This window comes from Molothrus ater, chromosome 30, assembly GCF_012460135.2.
Source record: "Molothrus ater isolate BHLD 08-10-18 breed brown headed cowbird chromosome 30, BPBGC_Mater_1.1, whole genome shotgun sequence".
Taxonomy (NCBI): Eukaryota; Metazoa; Chordata; class Aves; order Passeriformes; family Icteridae; genus Molothrus; species Molothrus ater.
This window is the reverse complement of record NC_050507.2, coordinates 1599904-1614164: the sequence shown is the minus strand read 5'-3', so window position 1 is coordinate 1614164 and position 14261 is coordinate 1599904. Positions and strand designations below refer to the sequence as shown.

General features: G+C 50.7%; 2 protein-coding genes across 4 annotated transcripts in view; both read left to right on the top strand.

Moving 5' to 3' along the window:
- Positions 1-11444, top strand: part of R3HDM2 (R3H domain containing 2) — a 68577-nt gene extending 57133 nt beyond the window's left edge. For all 3 annotated transcript variants that reach the window (XM_054517715.1, XM_036399709.2, XM_036399708.2), the window contains exons 19-24: positions 551-651; positions 1991-2160; positions 3712-3859; positions 5110-5210; positions 5299-5383; positions 10920-11444. In XM_054517715.1, the coding sequence (XP_054373690.1) occupies positions 551-651; positions 1991-2160; positions 3712-3859; positions 5110-5210; positions 5299-5383; positions 10920-11284 (970 nt within the window). In that variant the 3' untranslated portion in view covers positions 11285-11444. The remainder of the gene's footprint in view (positions 1-550; positions 652-1990; positions 2161-3711; positions 3860-5109; positions 5211-5298; positions 5384-10919) is intronic.
- Positions 5399-10927, top strand: LOC129046988 (uncharacterized). The gene is made up of 2 exons (XM_054517717.1): positions 5399-5750; positions 5831-10927. Exons 1-2 carry the CDS (start codon positions 5419-5421, stop codon positions 6483-6485), a joined length of 987 nt encoding a protein of 328 aa, XP_054373692.1. The 5' UTR covers positions 5399-5418; the 3' UTR covers positions 6486-10927.
- Positions 11445-14261: the final 2817 nt, after the last annotated feature.

Here is a 14261-nt window from a genome sequence, read left to right as displayed (position 1 = left end):
TAATTCACTCTCATTCTACTCAAACTCTTGTGGCTTGTAACTCCTCACACAAAGCTGGGAATTTTTTCCAGCCCTTGTGGTGCTGTTAGTTTTTTATACTAAAAACTACATGTACAATATTTACAATAATTTTCCAGTACCTATCACCTGTGTTAGACAGTGAGCTTCTACTCTAAACCAATCCCAAAGTGCCACCATCACAGCAGAAAATGGAGGCCAACAAGAGAAGGAGAAGAACAAGGACAGGACATGCCCAGATTCCTCCATCTTGCCTCCTGAACCCCCATTCTAAAAACCCCAAAAAATCGATTTTTCACCCCATAACAAACTAACTATCATTCTACTTAAACTTTCTTGACTTGTAATCCTTCATTTAAAGCTTGGTAATTATTTTTTCCAAGGGCTCAATCAAAGCCACAGGAGTCTTGTGCTCTGTGCCAAGGTCCCTGAGCCCCCTGGGCAGGGTCTTGAGCCCTCCAGGGCAGCCAGAGGAATTTCCTGGGTTCCCAAACCCATCCTGAATGCTGACCTGACCCTCTCTGCTCCCCAGCCCATCCGTGGGGTTCCTGCAGCCCCCTGGCTCTGAGCAGTACCAGATGCCGCAGTCCCCGGCGCCCTGCAGCCCTCCCCAGATGCAGCAGCAGTATTCAGGTACCAGGGGGCACTGGGCAAGGCTGGCACGCACTCCAGAGGTGGCAGCAGCCTTTGGATCGTGGGCTCTGGAGCTGCCAAGCTGCTGTGCCAAGGGGGTTCCTCAGGGGAATGGTCAGGGTGGGGCACTGGAGGGTGCCTGGCATCTCCCTGCCAGGGTGGGCACGGGGCTGGAGGGAGCTGGGGGGGCTCTGGGGTGGTGAGAGAGGGGGAAAAGGGCAGAGGGGGAGGTGGGGGATTCCTGCTCCCTGTCACAGCTGCTGGGAGTGAGCTGGAGCAGGAGCTGAGCTGGGATGGTGGATCTGGAGCTGAGCTGGGATGGTGGAAGTCTGGGCTTGGTGCAGAAGCTGAGCTGGGATGATGGAGATCTGGGCCTGGATCTGAGCTGGGATGATGGAGGTCTGGGCCTGGATCTGAGCTGGGATGATGGAGATCTGGGCCTGGTGAGCTGTAGGATCTCAACTGGGCTGATGGAGGTTTGGGCTTGGTGAGCTGGAGCAGGAGCTGAGCTGGGATGATGGAGGTCTGGGCCTGGATCTGAGCTGGGATGATGGATCTGGGCCTGGATCTGAGCTGGGATGGTGGAGGTGTGGGTTTAGTGAACTGCAGGATCTGAGCTGGGATAATGGATCTGGAGCAGGATCTGAACTGGGATGGTGGATCTGGAACTGGATCTGAGTTGGGATGATGGAGATTTGGGCTTAGTGAGGTGCAGGAGCTGAGCTGGGGTGATGGATCTAGACCTGGATCTGAGCTGAGATGATGGACCTGGATTTGGATCTGAGCTGGGATTATGGACGTCTGGGCTTGGTGAGGTGCAGGATCTGAGCTGGGATGGTGGAGGCTCAGCCTGGATCCGAGCTGGGATGATGGATCTGGACATGGATCTGAGCTGGGATGAGAAATCTGGGCTGGATCTGAGCTGGGAGGATGGATCTGGGCCTGGATCTGAGCTGGGAGGATGGATCTGGGCCTGGATCTGAGCTGGCATGATGGATCTGGGCCTGGATCTGAGCTGGGATGCTGGAGTTCTGCACCTGGAGCCTTTGCCTGGAGTTTTGTGGAGATGCTCAGAGCTGTCACTGAGCTGCCATCCCTCAGCTTGGCTCCCATCTCTCCTGCATTAATCATCACCACTCCCAGGTGTAACCTTTGCTATCAGAGATGAATCCCCAGAGGATCCTGGGGGTTTTTCCAGCCTGGAAAAATCACGAGTGGCAGAGGAGAGAGTGGGATTGTGGGGAAGGAAGGGTGTGCAGGGACAGGGACAGGGACAGGCAGGTGCTCTGTGTCCCACAGCAGCAGAGCCTGGGCCGTACAGCCGTGTGTCTGTCCCCAGGGGTGTCCCCATCAGGCCCTGGTGTGGTGGTGATGCAGCTGAATGTCCCCAACGGCCCCCAGGCCCCCCAGAACCCCCCCGTGGTGCAGTGGAGCCACTGTAAGTACTACAGCCTGGAGCAGAGGGGGCAGAAACCAGGAGACCTCTACAACCCCGACAGCAGTGCTCAGGTACTGGGGGGACTGGGGGGACTGGGAGGGACTGGGGGGAGGTAACTCAGCCTTTGGGGGTGGGCTGGGTGAGCCTAGGCTTGAAAACTGCTAGGCTGAGTAGCAAACTCAAGAGCTGCTAGGCTGAGAGTAGCAGCTCAGGAGAACCTGTGACCGTGTTCACAGGGGCTCTTGGATGAGGGAAGAGATGAGAATGTTGACTCCATGTTCAGAAGGCTTGATTTATTATTTTATTATATATATATATATATATATATTACATTATAACTATACTAAAAAGAAAAAGAAGGAGAAGGTTTCTTCAGAAGGTGGATAAGCTAAGAATAGAAAAGAAGAGAATGATAACAAAGGCAGCTCTCTCAGATTCTGTCCGAGATAGCTCAGTCTTTGATTGGCCATTAATTATACACATCCAAGATGGGCCAATCACAGGTGGAGCTGTTGAATTCTACAGCAGCTGATAACCATTGGTTACATTCTGTCTCTGAGGCCTCTCAGCTTCTCAGAAGGAAAAATCCTAAAGAAAGGATTTTTAGTGAAAAGATGTCTGCGACAAGAAGCCAGGTTTAAAAGCTGCTAGGCTGAGTAGCAAACTCAAGAGCACTGAGGCTTAGAAGCTGCAAGGCTGAGATTAGTGAACTCAAAAGCACCTAGGCTTAAAGGTTCTAGGCTGAGAGTAGCAAACTCAAGATCACCTGGGCTTAGAAACTGCTAGGCTGAGAGTAGCAAACTATAAATTTGAAATTAAGGGGCTCTCAGGCAACAGAAATTGTGGGAGCAGGAAATCACAGTTCTGTAATAGGGAAGAAAATAAAAGGATAAAATAAACGATGCACTAAACTAAATCAATACTGATAAATCTGGGTAGGAATGTTTGAAATATCAGATTATAATAGGGTATGAATGTTGGAAATCTCAGATTATACCCAGGTAGGAATGTTTGAAATATCAGATTGTATCCAGGTAGGAATGTTTGAAATCTCAGATTGTATCCGGGTAGGAATGTTTGAAAGCTCAGATTGTATCCAGGTAGGAATGTTTGAAAGCTCAGATTGTATCCAGGTAGGAATGTTTGGCTCCTCCCTCTGGGCTCACATCTCCCAATGGGATGCTGTAGCTCTTATCAGCCATGCAGGGACATTCAATAGCTGCTATCAGCAGATGTCCCCTCCCAAGGAAGGAGTGATTGTGGAAGAGATAAGGAAAACTGCAAAACTGCCCAGTTTTGGTATTCTATTATGAAAAATGGTAACAGACTACATCTTGCCTTGCAATCTGGAACATAATTGAATTGAATTGAGTTGATTTGAATTGAATTGAGTTGAATTGATTTGAATTGAATTGAGTTGATTTGAATTGATTTGAATTGAATTGAATTGAATTGATTTGAATTGAATTGAATTGAATTGAATTGAATTGAATTGAACTGAGTTGAGTTGAATGGAATGGCACTGTGAGAGAAAGGAGCTTTTTCTCTGTGTCAGGTGTGACAGGGGGTGGGTGTGTGAGTGTCCCAAGCCCTGGCCGTGTCTGACCCTGTCCCCTCCCCAGGCCAGCACCCAGCTGAGCAGCCCCATCACGTCCCCCACGCAGTCACCGACGCCGTCGCCCGTCACCAACCTGAGCAGCGTGTGCCCGGGGCTGAGCCCCCTGCCCGTGCTCACCCAGTTCCCCCCCCGGCCCATGGGCCCTGCACAAGGTAAGGGAGGCTCCCTCCTCCTCCTCCTCCTCCTCCTCCTCCTCCTCGTCCTCCAGGGTGCAGCCAGGGGCAGCGGGGGTTGGCTCCCAGTGCTGCTGAATGGGGGCTTGGGGTGGGGAAAGAGCACAGAGCCCCTGGGGCAGCCCAGGGATGGGGATGGGTGAGGGTCCTGGGCTGAGGGGAGAGGTGAATGTGACTCCATAATCTCAGAAGGCTGATATTATATTATATTATATTATATTATATTATATTATATTATATTATATTATATTATATTATATTATATTATATTATATTATATTGTTATATTATATATATTATGTGATATATTACATTTTATCACATTATATTATGTTATATGAGATATTATGTATTATAAATTATGTTATATGATATATCACATCATATTAGATCACTATTATATTATATTATATTATATTATATTATATTATATTATATTATCATCATATAATATGATTATAGTATAGTATATATATATAGTATATTATATAGTATATATAATATACTATATATATACTATTATATAGTATATATATAGTATATTATATTATAGTGTAGTATATTATACTATAGTATATTATAGTATATTATACTATAGTATATATGGTATTTTATTACATTTTGTTATGTTATATTATGATATGATATTATATTATAATCATATAATATGATTATAGTATAGTATATTATAGTATATTATATGAGATATGATTTGATAAGATGGGATATGATATTATATGATATTACATTACATTATATTATAAAATACTAAACTAAAGAACAGAGAAAGAATAGAGACAGAAGGCTTAACAAGAACGAATAATAAAAACCCGTGACTCCTTCCAGAGTCCCAACACAGCTGGCTTAATTAAAAATTAAAATCAATTTACATGAAACCAATCAAACATTCACCTGCTGGTAAACAATCACATTCCAGAGCAGCAAACAACAGGAGAAAATAATCAGATGATGATGATGATGATTATTATTGTTGTTGTTGTTGTTATTATTATTATTATTATTATTATTATTGTTGTTGTTGTTGTTATTATTGTTATTATTGTTATTATTATTGTTATTATTGTTATTATTATTTACATTTTTCTCTGAGGCTTCTCAACTTCCCAGGAGAAGCAATCCTGGGCAAAGAGGATTTCCCCAGGAAAGATCACAATGACAGCAATGCTGTGATATTTCCTGGGGTCCCCAAAAACCTTCTCGTGGTGCAGGTGACGGGAGGTACTCCCTGCTGGGCCAACCTCTGCAGTACAACCTGTCCCTGTGTCCCCCTCCTCTGCTGCACAACCAGCCCAGCTACACAGGACACCAGGTACAGCCGGGCCAGCCGTGCCCTCCCTGCCCCTCTGCGCGGCCCCCGCGGCCCTCAGGTGACACAGGGGACATTTGTCTCCTTCCAGGGGCAGGCTGGGATGAAACACAGCAACAGGAGCAAGAGGCAGGCCCTGAAATCAGCGTCCACCGACCTGGGGACGAGTGACGTAGGCAAGTGACCCCCTCCAGCCTCTTCTTGCCCTCTCATGTCCCCAAAAATGGGTGGTGGAGACTCCAGGTGCCGTCCCCAGCATCCCACAGAGCCCTGGGCTGGTTTTGGAGGGTTCCTGTCAGTCCCTGGGCTGGTTTTTGAGGTTTGGAGGGTTCCTGCCAGTCCCTGTGCTGGTTTTGGAGGTTTGGAGGGTTCCTGTCAGTCCCTGGGCTGGTTTTGGATGGTTCCTGTCAGTCCCTGTGCTGGTTTTGGGGGTTTGGAGGGTTCCTGCCAGTCTCTGTGCTGGTTTTGGATGGTTCCTGCCAGTCCCTGGGCTGGTTTTGGAGGTTTGGATGGTTCCTGCCAGTCCCTGGGCTGGTTTTGGAGGTTTGGATGGTTCCTGCCAGTCCCTGGGCTGGTTTTGGGTGGTTCCTGTCAATCCCTGTGCTGGTTTTAGAAGTTTGGAGGGTTCCTGCCAGTCCCTGGGCTGGTTTTGGAGGATTCCTGCCCTTTCCTGGGCTGGTTTTGGGGATTTGGATGGTTCCTGTCAGTCCCTGGGCTGGTTTTGGGGGTTTGGATGGTTCCTGCCAGTCCCTGGGCTGGTTTTGGAGGGTTCCTGTCAGTCCCTGTGCTGGTTTTGGAGGTTTGGAGGGTTCCTGCCCTTCCCTGTGCTGGTTTTGGAGGTTTGGATGGTTCCTATCAGTCCCTGGGCTGGTTTTGGAGGGTTCCTGTCAGTCCCTGGGCTGGTTTTGGATGGTTCCTGTCAGTCCCTGGGCTGGTTTTGGGTGGTTCCTGCCAATCCCTGTGCTGGTTTTAGAAGTTTGGAGGGTTCCTGTCAGTCCCTGGGCTGGTTTTGGATGGTTCCTGTCAGTCCCTGGGCTGGTTTTTGAGGTTTGGGTGGTTCCTGTCAGTCCCTGGGCTGGTTTTGGAGGGTTCCTGTCAGTCCCTGGGCTGGTTTTGGAGGTTTGGAGGGTTCCTGCCAGTCCCTGGGCTGGTTTTGGAGGTTTGGAGGATTCCTGTCAGTCCCTGGGCTGGTTTTGGAGGTTTGGAGGGTTCCTGCCAGTCCCTGGGCTGGTTTTGGAGGTTTGGAGGGTTCCTGTCAGTTCCTGGGCTGGTTTTTGAGGTTTGGGTGGTTCCTGTCAGTCCCTGGGCTGGTTTTGGATGGTTCCTGTCAGTCCCTGGGCTGGTTTTGGAGGGTTCCTGTCAGTCCCTGGGCTGGTTTTGGAGGGTTCCTGTCAGTCCCTGGGCTGGTTTTGGAGGTTTGGAGGGTTCCTGCCCTTCCCTGGGCTGGTTTTGGGGATTTGGATGGTTCCTGTCAGTCCCTGGGCTGGTTTTGGGGGTTTGGAGGGTTCCTGCCAGTCCCTGGGCTGGTTTTGGGTGGTTCCTGTCAGTTCCTTCTCTCCACACCCACAAACACCCCCAGCTCAGGTGGGTCCAGGCTGGGGGTGTTGTCAAGTGACCCCCTCCAGCCTCTTTTTGCCCTCTGATGTCCCCAAAAATGGATGGTGGAGCCTCCAGGTGCCATCCCCAGCTGGGATTTTATTCCTCTTTCTCAGCAGAATGTGAGTGTCACACTCTGAGATCTCATTCCCAAGTCACCCTTCCCACCCCTGCTTCCCTTTCCCATGGGTCCTGCACCTTCAAACCCCAAATTTTTGGAGATTTGGGATCTCCCAGGGTGGCTGTGAAGGCTGAAGGTTCCAGTGAATCCTTTGTGTCCATGCCCAGGGTGTCCCCACTGTGATCCTGGGCAAGGGAGGGACCAGAGGAAAGGGGCTGGGGCTGCAGAGGGATTTGGGAACCACAGGAAAGGGGCTGAGCTGAAGAGATTTGGGGACCTCAGGGAAGGCGCTGGGGCTGCAGAGGGATTTGGGTACAACAGGGCAAGAATAGGGGAGAAACAGGAGCTGCAGAGGGATTTGGGCACCATGAGGAGCTGCAGAGGGATTTGGGGGCCATGAGGGGCTGCAGAGGGATTTGGGGAGCATGAGGGGCTGCAGAGGGATTTGGGGAGCATGAGGAGCTGCAGAGGGATTTGGGGAGCATGAGGAGCTGCAGAGGGATTTGGGCACCATGAGGGGCTGCAGAGGGATTTGGGGAGCATGAGGAGCTGCAGAGGGATTTGGGGAGCATGAGGAGCTGCAGAGGGATTTGGGCACCATGAGGAGCTGCAGAGGGATTTGGGGGCCATGAGGGGCTGCAGAGGGATTTGGGGACCATGAGGGGCTGGAGCCAGGAGGCTCTGGAGCCCTCAGGCTTGTCCCTGGTGTCACCTCAGTGTCCCCAGCAGCAGCTGCTGCTCCCAGGGGCCCTTTAAGAGCTGCCTCCCCCCTCCTGGCCCTGGCAGGGTCCCCACGTGCCCCGTTAATATTAGCAAAGAATCCTCCAGCAGCTCTGCTGAGCCCAGGGCTGGAGCCAGGAGCTGCCACAGGGATTTGGGAACCACAGGGGCTGGAGCTGGGAGCTGCAAAGAGATTTGGGTACCACAGGGCAGGGGCTGGAGCTGCAGAGGGATTTGGGAACCACAGGGCAGGAACTGGAGCTGCAAAGAGATTTGGGTACCACAGGGGCTGGAGCTGCAGAGGGATTTGGGAACCACAGGGCAGGAACTGGAGCTGCAGAGGGATTTAGGGACCAGAGGAAAGGGGCTGGAGCTGCAGAGGGATTTGGGAACCACTGGGCAGGAACTGGAGCTGGGAACTGCAAAGAGATTTGGGAACCACAGGGGCTGGAGCTGCAGAGGGATTTGGGAACCACAGGACAGGGGCAGAGGTCAGAACCAGGAGCTGCAGAAGGATTTGGGTACCATGGGGCTGGAGCTGGGAACTGCAAAGGGATTTGTGTACCACAGGGCAGAGCCAGGAGCTGCAGAGGGATTTGGGAACCACAGAGCAGGGGCTGGACCTGCAGAGATTTGGGTACCACAGGGCAGGGCTGAGCTGCAGAGGGATTTGGGAACCACCAGGGCAGGGACAGAGGTCAAAACCAGGAGCTGCAAAGAGATTTGGGAACCACCAGGCAGGAGCCAGGAACTGCAAAGATTTGGGGACCGCAGGGCTGGAGCTGCAAAGAGATTTGGGAACCACAGGGCAGGAACTGGAGCTGCAGAGGGATTTGGGAACCCCAGGGCAAGGCTGGAGCTGCAGAGGGATTTGGGAACCACAGGGGCTGGAGTTGCAAAGAGATTTGGGAACCACAGGACAAGGGCTGGAGCTGCAGAGATTTGGGAACCACAGGGCAGAGCCAGGAACTGCAGAGATTTGGGAACCACAGGGCAGGAACTGGAGCTGCAGAGATTTGGGAACCCCAGGGCAGGACACACCCAGTGCCACCCCCTCCTCCATGGGTGCTGCCACTCTCCCTGCCAGGATCAGGGTGGCACTGTGGGGTTTGGGCTCCCAGTGCTGCTCTCTGAGGGTTTGGGGTGAGAAAAGAGCCCAGAGCCCCTGGGACAGCCTGAGCTGTGCACAGGACACCAGGAGGACTCGGGGTCCCTGCAGCTGTGGGAGTGCCCAAATCTCCTCCTGAGGGAAAATCAGAATGGGGGGCACAGGAAGGGATTGGGATGGGGCATTCCAGGGTGCTTTGGAGGGGAAATTTCTGGCTGAAAAGAACAGATTGGGTGGTTTAAAATAATAAATTCCTGCTGGGGGCAGCCTAGTAGTGTTCTTTTGCCCAGGAGAGGTGGCTGTGGGAGTACCCAAATCTCCTGAAGGAAAACCAGAATTGTGGGCACAGGAGGGGATTGGGATGGGGCATTCCAGGGTGCTTTGGAGGGGAAATTTCTGGCTTAAAAGAGCAGATTGGGTGGTTTAAAAGAATAAATTCCAGCTGGGGGCAGCTTGGCAGGGTTCTTGTGCCCGCATCTCCTGAAGCAAAATCAGAATTGTGGGCACAGGAGGGGGATTGGGATGGGGCATTGCAGGGAGCAGGTAGGGGTAATTTGGAGGATTTAAAAGAATAACTGGATTAAAAGAACAGATTGGGTGGCTTAAAAGAATAAATTCCAGCTGGGGACAGCCTGGCACTGCTCCTGTGCCCAGGAGAGGTGGTGTGGGAATACCCACATCTTTTCCTGGAGCAAAACCAGAATTGTGGGCACAGGAAGGGATTGGGATGGGGCATTCCAGGGTGCTTTGGAGGGGAAATTTCTGGCTTAAAAGAATAAATTGGGTGGCTTAAAAGAATAAATTCCAGCTGGGGGCAGCTTGACAGGGTTCCTGTGCCTGCATCTCCTGAAGCAAAACCAGAATTGTGGGCACAGGAAGGGATTGGGATGGGGCATTGCAGGGACCAGGTAGGTGTAATTTGGAGGATTTAAAAGAATAACTGGATTAAATGAATAGATTGGCTGGCTTAAAAGAATAAATTCCAGCTGGGGACAGCCTGGCACTGCTCCTGTGCCCAGGAGAGGTGGTGTGGGAACACCCCCATCTCCTCCTGAAGCAAAACCAGAATTGTGGGCACAGGGAAGGGATTGGGATCCCCTGCACAAAGGAGGGGACTGGGATGGGGCATTGCAGGGGTGCTTTGGAGGGCTTAAAAGAATAACTGGATAAAAGAACAGATTGGGTGGCTTAAAAGAATAAATTCCTGCTGGGGACAGCCTGGCACTGCTCCTGTGCCCAGGAGAGGTGGTGTGGGAATACCCACATCTCCTCCTGAAGCAAAACCAGAATTGTGGGCACAGGAAAGGATTGGGATGGGGCATTCCAGGGTGCTTTGGAGGGCTTAAAAGAACAGATTGGGTGGTTTAAAAGAATAAATTCCAGCTGGGGGCAGCTTGGCAGGGTTCTTGTGCCCGCATCTCCTGAAGCAAAATCAGCATTGTGGGCACAGGAGGGGATTGGGATGGGGCATTCCAGGGTGCTTTGGAGGGGAAATTTCTGGCTTAAAAGAATAAATTGGGTGGCTTAAAAGAATAAATTCCTGCTGGGGGCAGCTTGACAGGGTTCCTGTGCCTGCATCTCCTGAAGCAAAACCAGAATTGTGGGCACAGGAAGGGATTGGGATGGGGCATTGCAGGGAGCAGGTAGGGGTAATTTGGAGGGCTTAAAAGAATAACCGGATTAAAAGAACAGATGAGGTGGTTTAAAAGAATAAATTCCTGCTGGGGACAGCCTGGCACTGCTCCTATGCCCAGGAGAGGTGGTGTGGGAGTACCCACATCTCCTCCTGAAGCAAAACCAGAATTGTGGGCACAGGGAAGGGATTGGGATGGGGCATTGCAGGGGGCAGGTAGGGCTGCTTTGGAGGGTTTAAAAGAATAACTGGATTAAAAGAACAGATGAGGTGGTTTAAAAGGACAGATGAGCTGGTTTAAAAGAACACATGAGGTGGTTTAAAAGAACAGATGAGGTGGTTTAAAAGAACGGATGAGGTGGTTTAAAAGAACAGATGAGGTGGTTTAAAAGAACAGATGAGGTGGTTTAAAAGAACAGATGAGGTGGTTTAAAAGGACAGATGAGGTGGTTTAAAAGAACACATGAGGTGGTTTAAAAGGACAGATGAGGTGGTTTAAAAGAGCCGGTTTGACGCTGTGCTCGTGCCCTGCAGTGCTGGGCCGGGTGCTGGAGGTGACGGACCTGCCCGAGGGCATCACACGGACAGAGGCCGACAAGCTCTTCACGCAGCTCGCCATGGCCGGTGCCAAAATCCAGTGGCTCAAAGAGACTCAGGGGCGCCGCGGGGACGGAGGAGGCGGCGGGGACAACAACAACAACAACAGCAGCAGCGGGACTGCGGAGAACGGCAGGCACGGTGACCTCGCTGCCTTATACACCATCGTGGCCGTGTTCCCCAGCCCCCTGGCTGCCCAGAACGCCTCCCTGCGCCTCAACAACTCCCTCAGCCGCTTCAAACTGCGCGTGGCCAAAAAGAACTACGACCTGCGGGTGCTGGAGAGGGCGAGCTCCCAGTAGAGCCCGGCCAGGGGCGCTGCCCCGGGGCCTCTTCTCCTCCCACCCTCCCCTCCTCTCGCCCTCCTTCCTTGATATATTTATATGAACATAATTAAGAGACGAGAAGTTGATTTTTTTTTTTGTGGTTTTTCTTTTTTTTTTTTCTTTTTTTTTTTCTTTTTTTTGTTTGTTTTTTTAATTTTTTTTTTTTTTTTGGAGTGATGCCCATGCCCGCCCCCCTCCCCTGTGTCTATGGTTTTTTGTTTAAGCACTGTGTTGGACCTCACATACAGGTGTTGATTGGTATGTTCACTGCACATTTTATTTAATCGAATTATTATTTTGCTGGGGGGGGGAGGGGGGGGAATTTTTTTTTTTTGGTCTTATTTTATTTGGGGGGGGTTGTTTTTAAATAAAAAAAAAAAAAGGAAAATTGTCCATCATTTGAATGTAAATTCCTGTTCTGTGTCAGGGTTGGGGGCTCTGTGCTGCTTCAGTGGGGTGAGGGGACAGGGGGGTGATTCCAAAATGGGGATCAGAGCATTTGGATTGGGGCTGACAGATGTTTATGGCCTCTCCATCCAGCTGTGGAATTCCAGGGCAGCAATGGGGGCATGGAGTCCCAGGAACCGTCGCATTCCTGCTGGCCTGGAGCTGGCAGGGGCAGGGATGATCCCAAAATGGGGATCCCAGACTGGCATCAGAGCATTTGGACTGGGCTGGACTCTCCTGACAGATGTTCATGGCCTCCAGCTGTGGAATTCCAGGGCAGGAATGGGGCCATGGAGTGTCAGGAACCATCACATTCCTGCTGGCAGGGGCAGGGGGATGATCCCAAAATGGGGATCCAGGCTGGGATCAGAGCATTTGGATTGGACATGGACTCTCCTGACTGATGTTCATGGCCTCTCCTCCAGCTGCCAGCCCCTGGAATGTGGAATTCCAGGAATCATCACATTCCTGCCCACAGCAGCAGCACCTGGAGCTGGCAGGGGCAGGGATGATCCCAAAATGGGGATCCCAGGCTGGGATCAGAGCATTTGGATTTGGGCTGGACTCTCCTGACAGATGTTCACAGCCTCCCATCCAGCTGTGGAATTCCAGGGCAGGGATGAGTCCTGCCAGGAGCCATCACATTCCTGCTGGCAGCACCTGGAGCTGGCAGGGACAGGGACAGGGCCTTGGGGTGGCACAGCCAGAGCCCCTGGCAGGGGCAGGGATGCTCCCAAAATTCCTGAGGACAGACAGGTAAGAGCTGCCAGGAAGGGGAAGAGGGGGTTCCACCAACCCAGGCTGGCTCCAGCTCCCACCCTGGGGCCACCCAGAGCCAGGCAGGGACCCAAGGGCGGCCTGGCAGCAGTGGGGACCCGGTGACAGCGTTTGCAGGGGGCTGAGGATGAGGAAGAGATGCGGATCTGACTCTGTGTGTCAGAAGATTTATTATTTTATTACATGTAATAATACTATATATGATACGTGTATATATATATATATATATATATATATATATATATGTATATGTATATGTATATATATGTACATATAATATATGTATATAATATAATTAATATAATATAATATACATATATACATTATATATATGTATATATACATTATATATATGTATATGTGTACATATATATACATATATGTGTATATATAATATATAATGTACATATATATATTATAATGTAATATATATGTTTATAATAATACATACATATTACATTAAAAAAATACTAAAAGAATAGGAAAAAAAGATTTCATTAGAAAGCTAGCTAAGAATAGAAAAGAAAGAATGATAGCAAAAGTTTGTGGCTCAGAGTCTGAGCCAGCCGGACTGTGATTGGCCATTAATTAGAAACAACCACATGAGCCCAATCCCAGATCCACCTGTTGCATTCCACAGCAGCAGATAATCAATGGCTACATTTTATTCCTGAGGCCTCTCAGCTTCTCAGGAGGAAAAATCCTAAGGAAAGGAATTTTTCAGAAAATTTTTCAGAAATTTTCTGAGGATTTGGTGCCAGGGGGTGCCCGGCATCCACCCCACCCCACACCAGACCCCACTGCTGCCCCTCTGCCCACCAAACCCTCAACTTCCAATGCCCAAACTGAGCCTGGATCCTTTCTGTGCCCAGCTCCTGGAACCCTCAGTGTGCCCAAATCCCTGAGCCTGGAACCCTCTGTGTGCCCAAATCCCTGAGCCTGGATCCTTTCTGTGCCCAAATCCCTGAGCCTGGAACCCCTTGTGTGCCCAAATCCCTGAGCCTGGAACTCTTTGTGTGCCCAAATCCCTGAGCCTGGATCCTTTCTGTGCCCAAATCCCTGAGCCTGGAACTCTTTGTGTGCCCAGCTCCTGGAACCCTTTGTGTGCCCAAATCCCTGAGCCTGGATCCTTTCTGTGCCCAAATCCCTGAGCCTGGAACCCTCTGTGTGCCCAAATCCCTGAGCCTGGATCCTTTGTGTGCCCAGCTCCTGGAACCCTCTGTATGCCCAAATCCCTGAGCCTGGATCCTTTCTGTGCCCAAATCCCTGAGCCTGGAACCCTCTGTGTGCCCAAATCCCTGAGCCTGGATCCTTTGTGTGCCCAAATCCCTGAGCCTGGATCCTTTCTGTGCCCAAATCCCTGAGCCTGGATCTTTTCTGTGCCCAAATCCCTGAGCTTGGATCCTTTCTGTGCCCAAATCCCTGAGCTTGGAACCCTTCGAGTTCCCAAATCCCTGAGCCTGGACCCTTTCTGTGCCCAGCTCCTGAAGCGCTTTGTGTGCCCAAATCCCTGAGCCTGGAACCCTCTGTGTGCCCAAATCCCTGAGCCTGGATCCTTTCTGTGCCCAAATCCCTGAGCCTGGAACCCTTTGAGTTCCCAAATCCCTGAGCCTGGATCCTTTCTGTGCCCAAATCCCTGAGCCTTGAACCCTCAATGTGCCCAAATCCCTGAGCCTGGAACCCTTTGTGTGCCCAAATCCCTGAGCCTGGACCCTTTCTGTGCCCAGCT

Bases quoted from the DNA above. Each gene is read 5' to 3' on its own strand.
- LOC129046988 (XM_054517717.1), top strand. From the start codon at position 5,419: ATGTCCCCAAAAATGGGTGGTGGAGACTCCAGGTGCCGTCCCCAGCAT. The intron at 5,751-5,830 runs GTTTGGATGGTT...AGAAGTTTGGAG, and splicing joins TCCCTGGGCTGGTTTTGGAG to GGTTCCTGCCAGTCCCTGGG.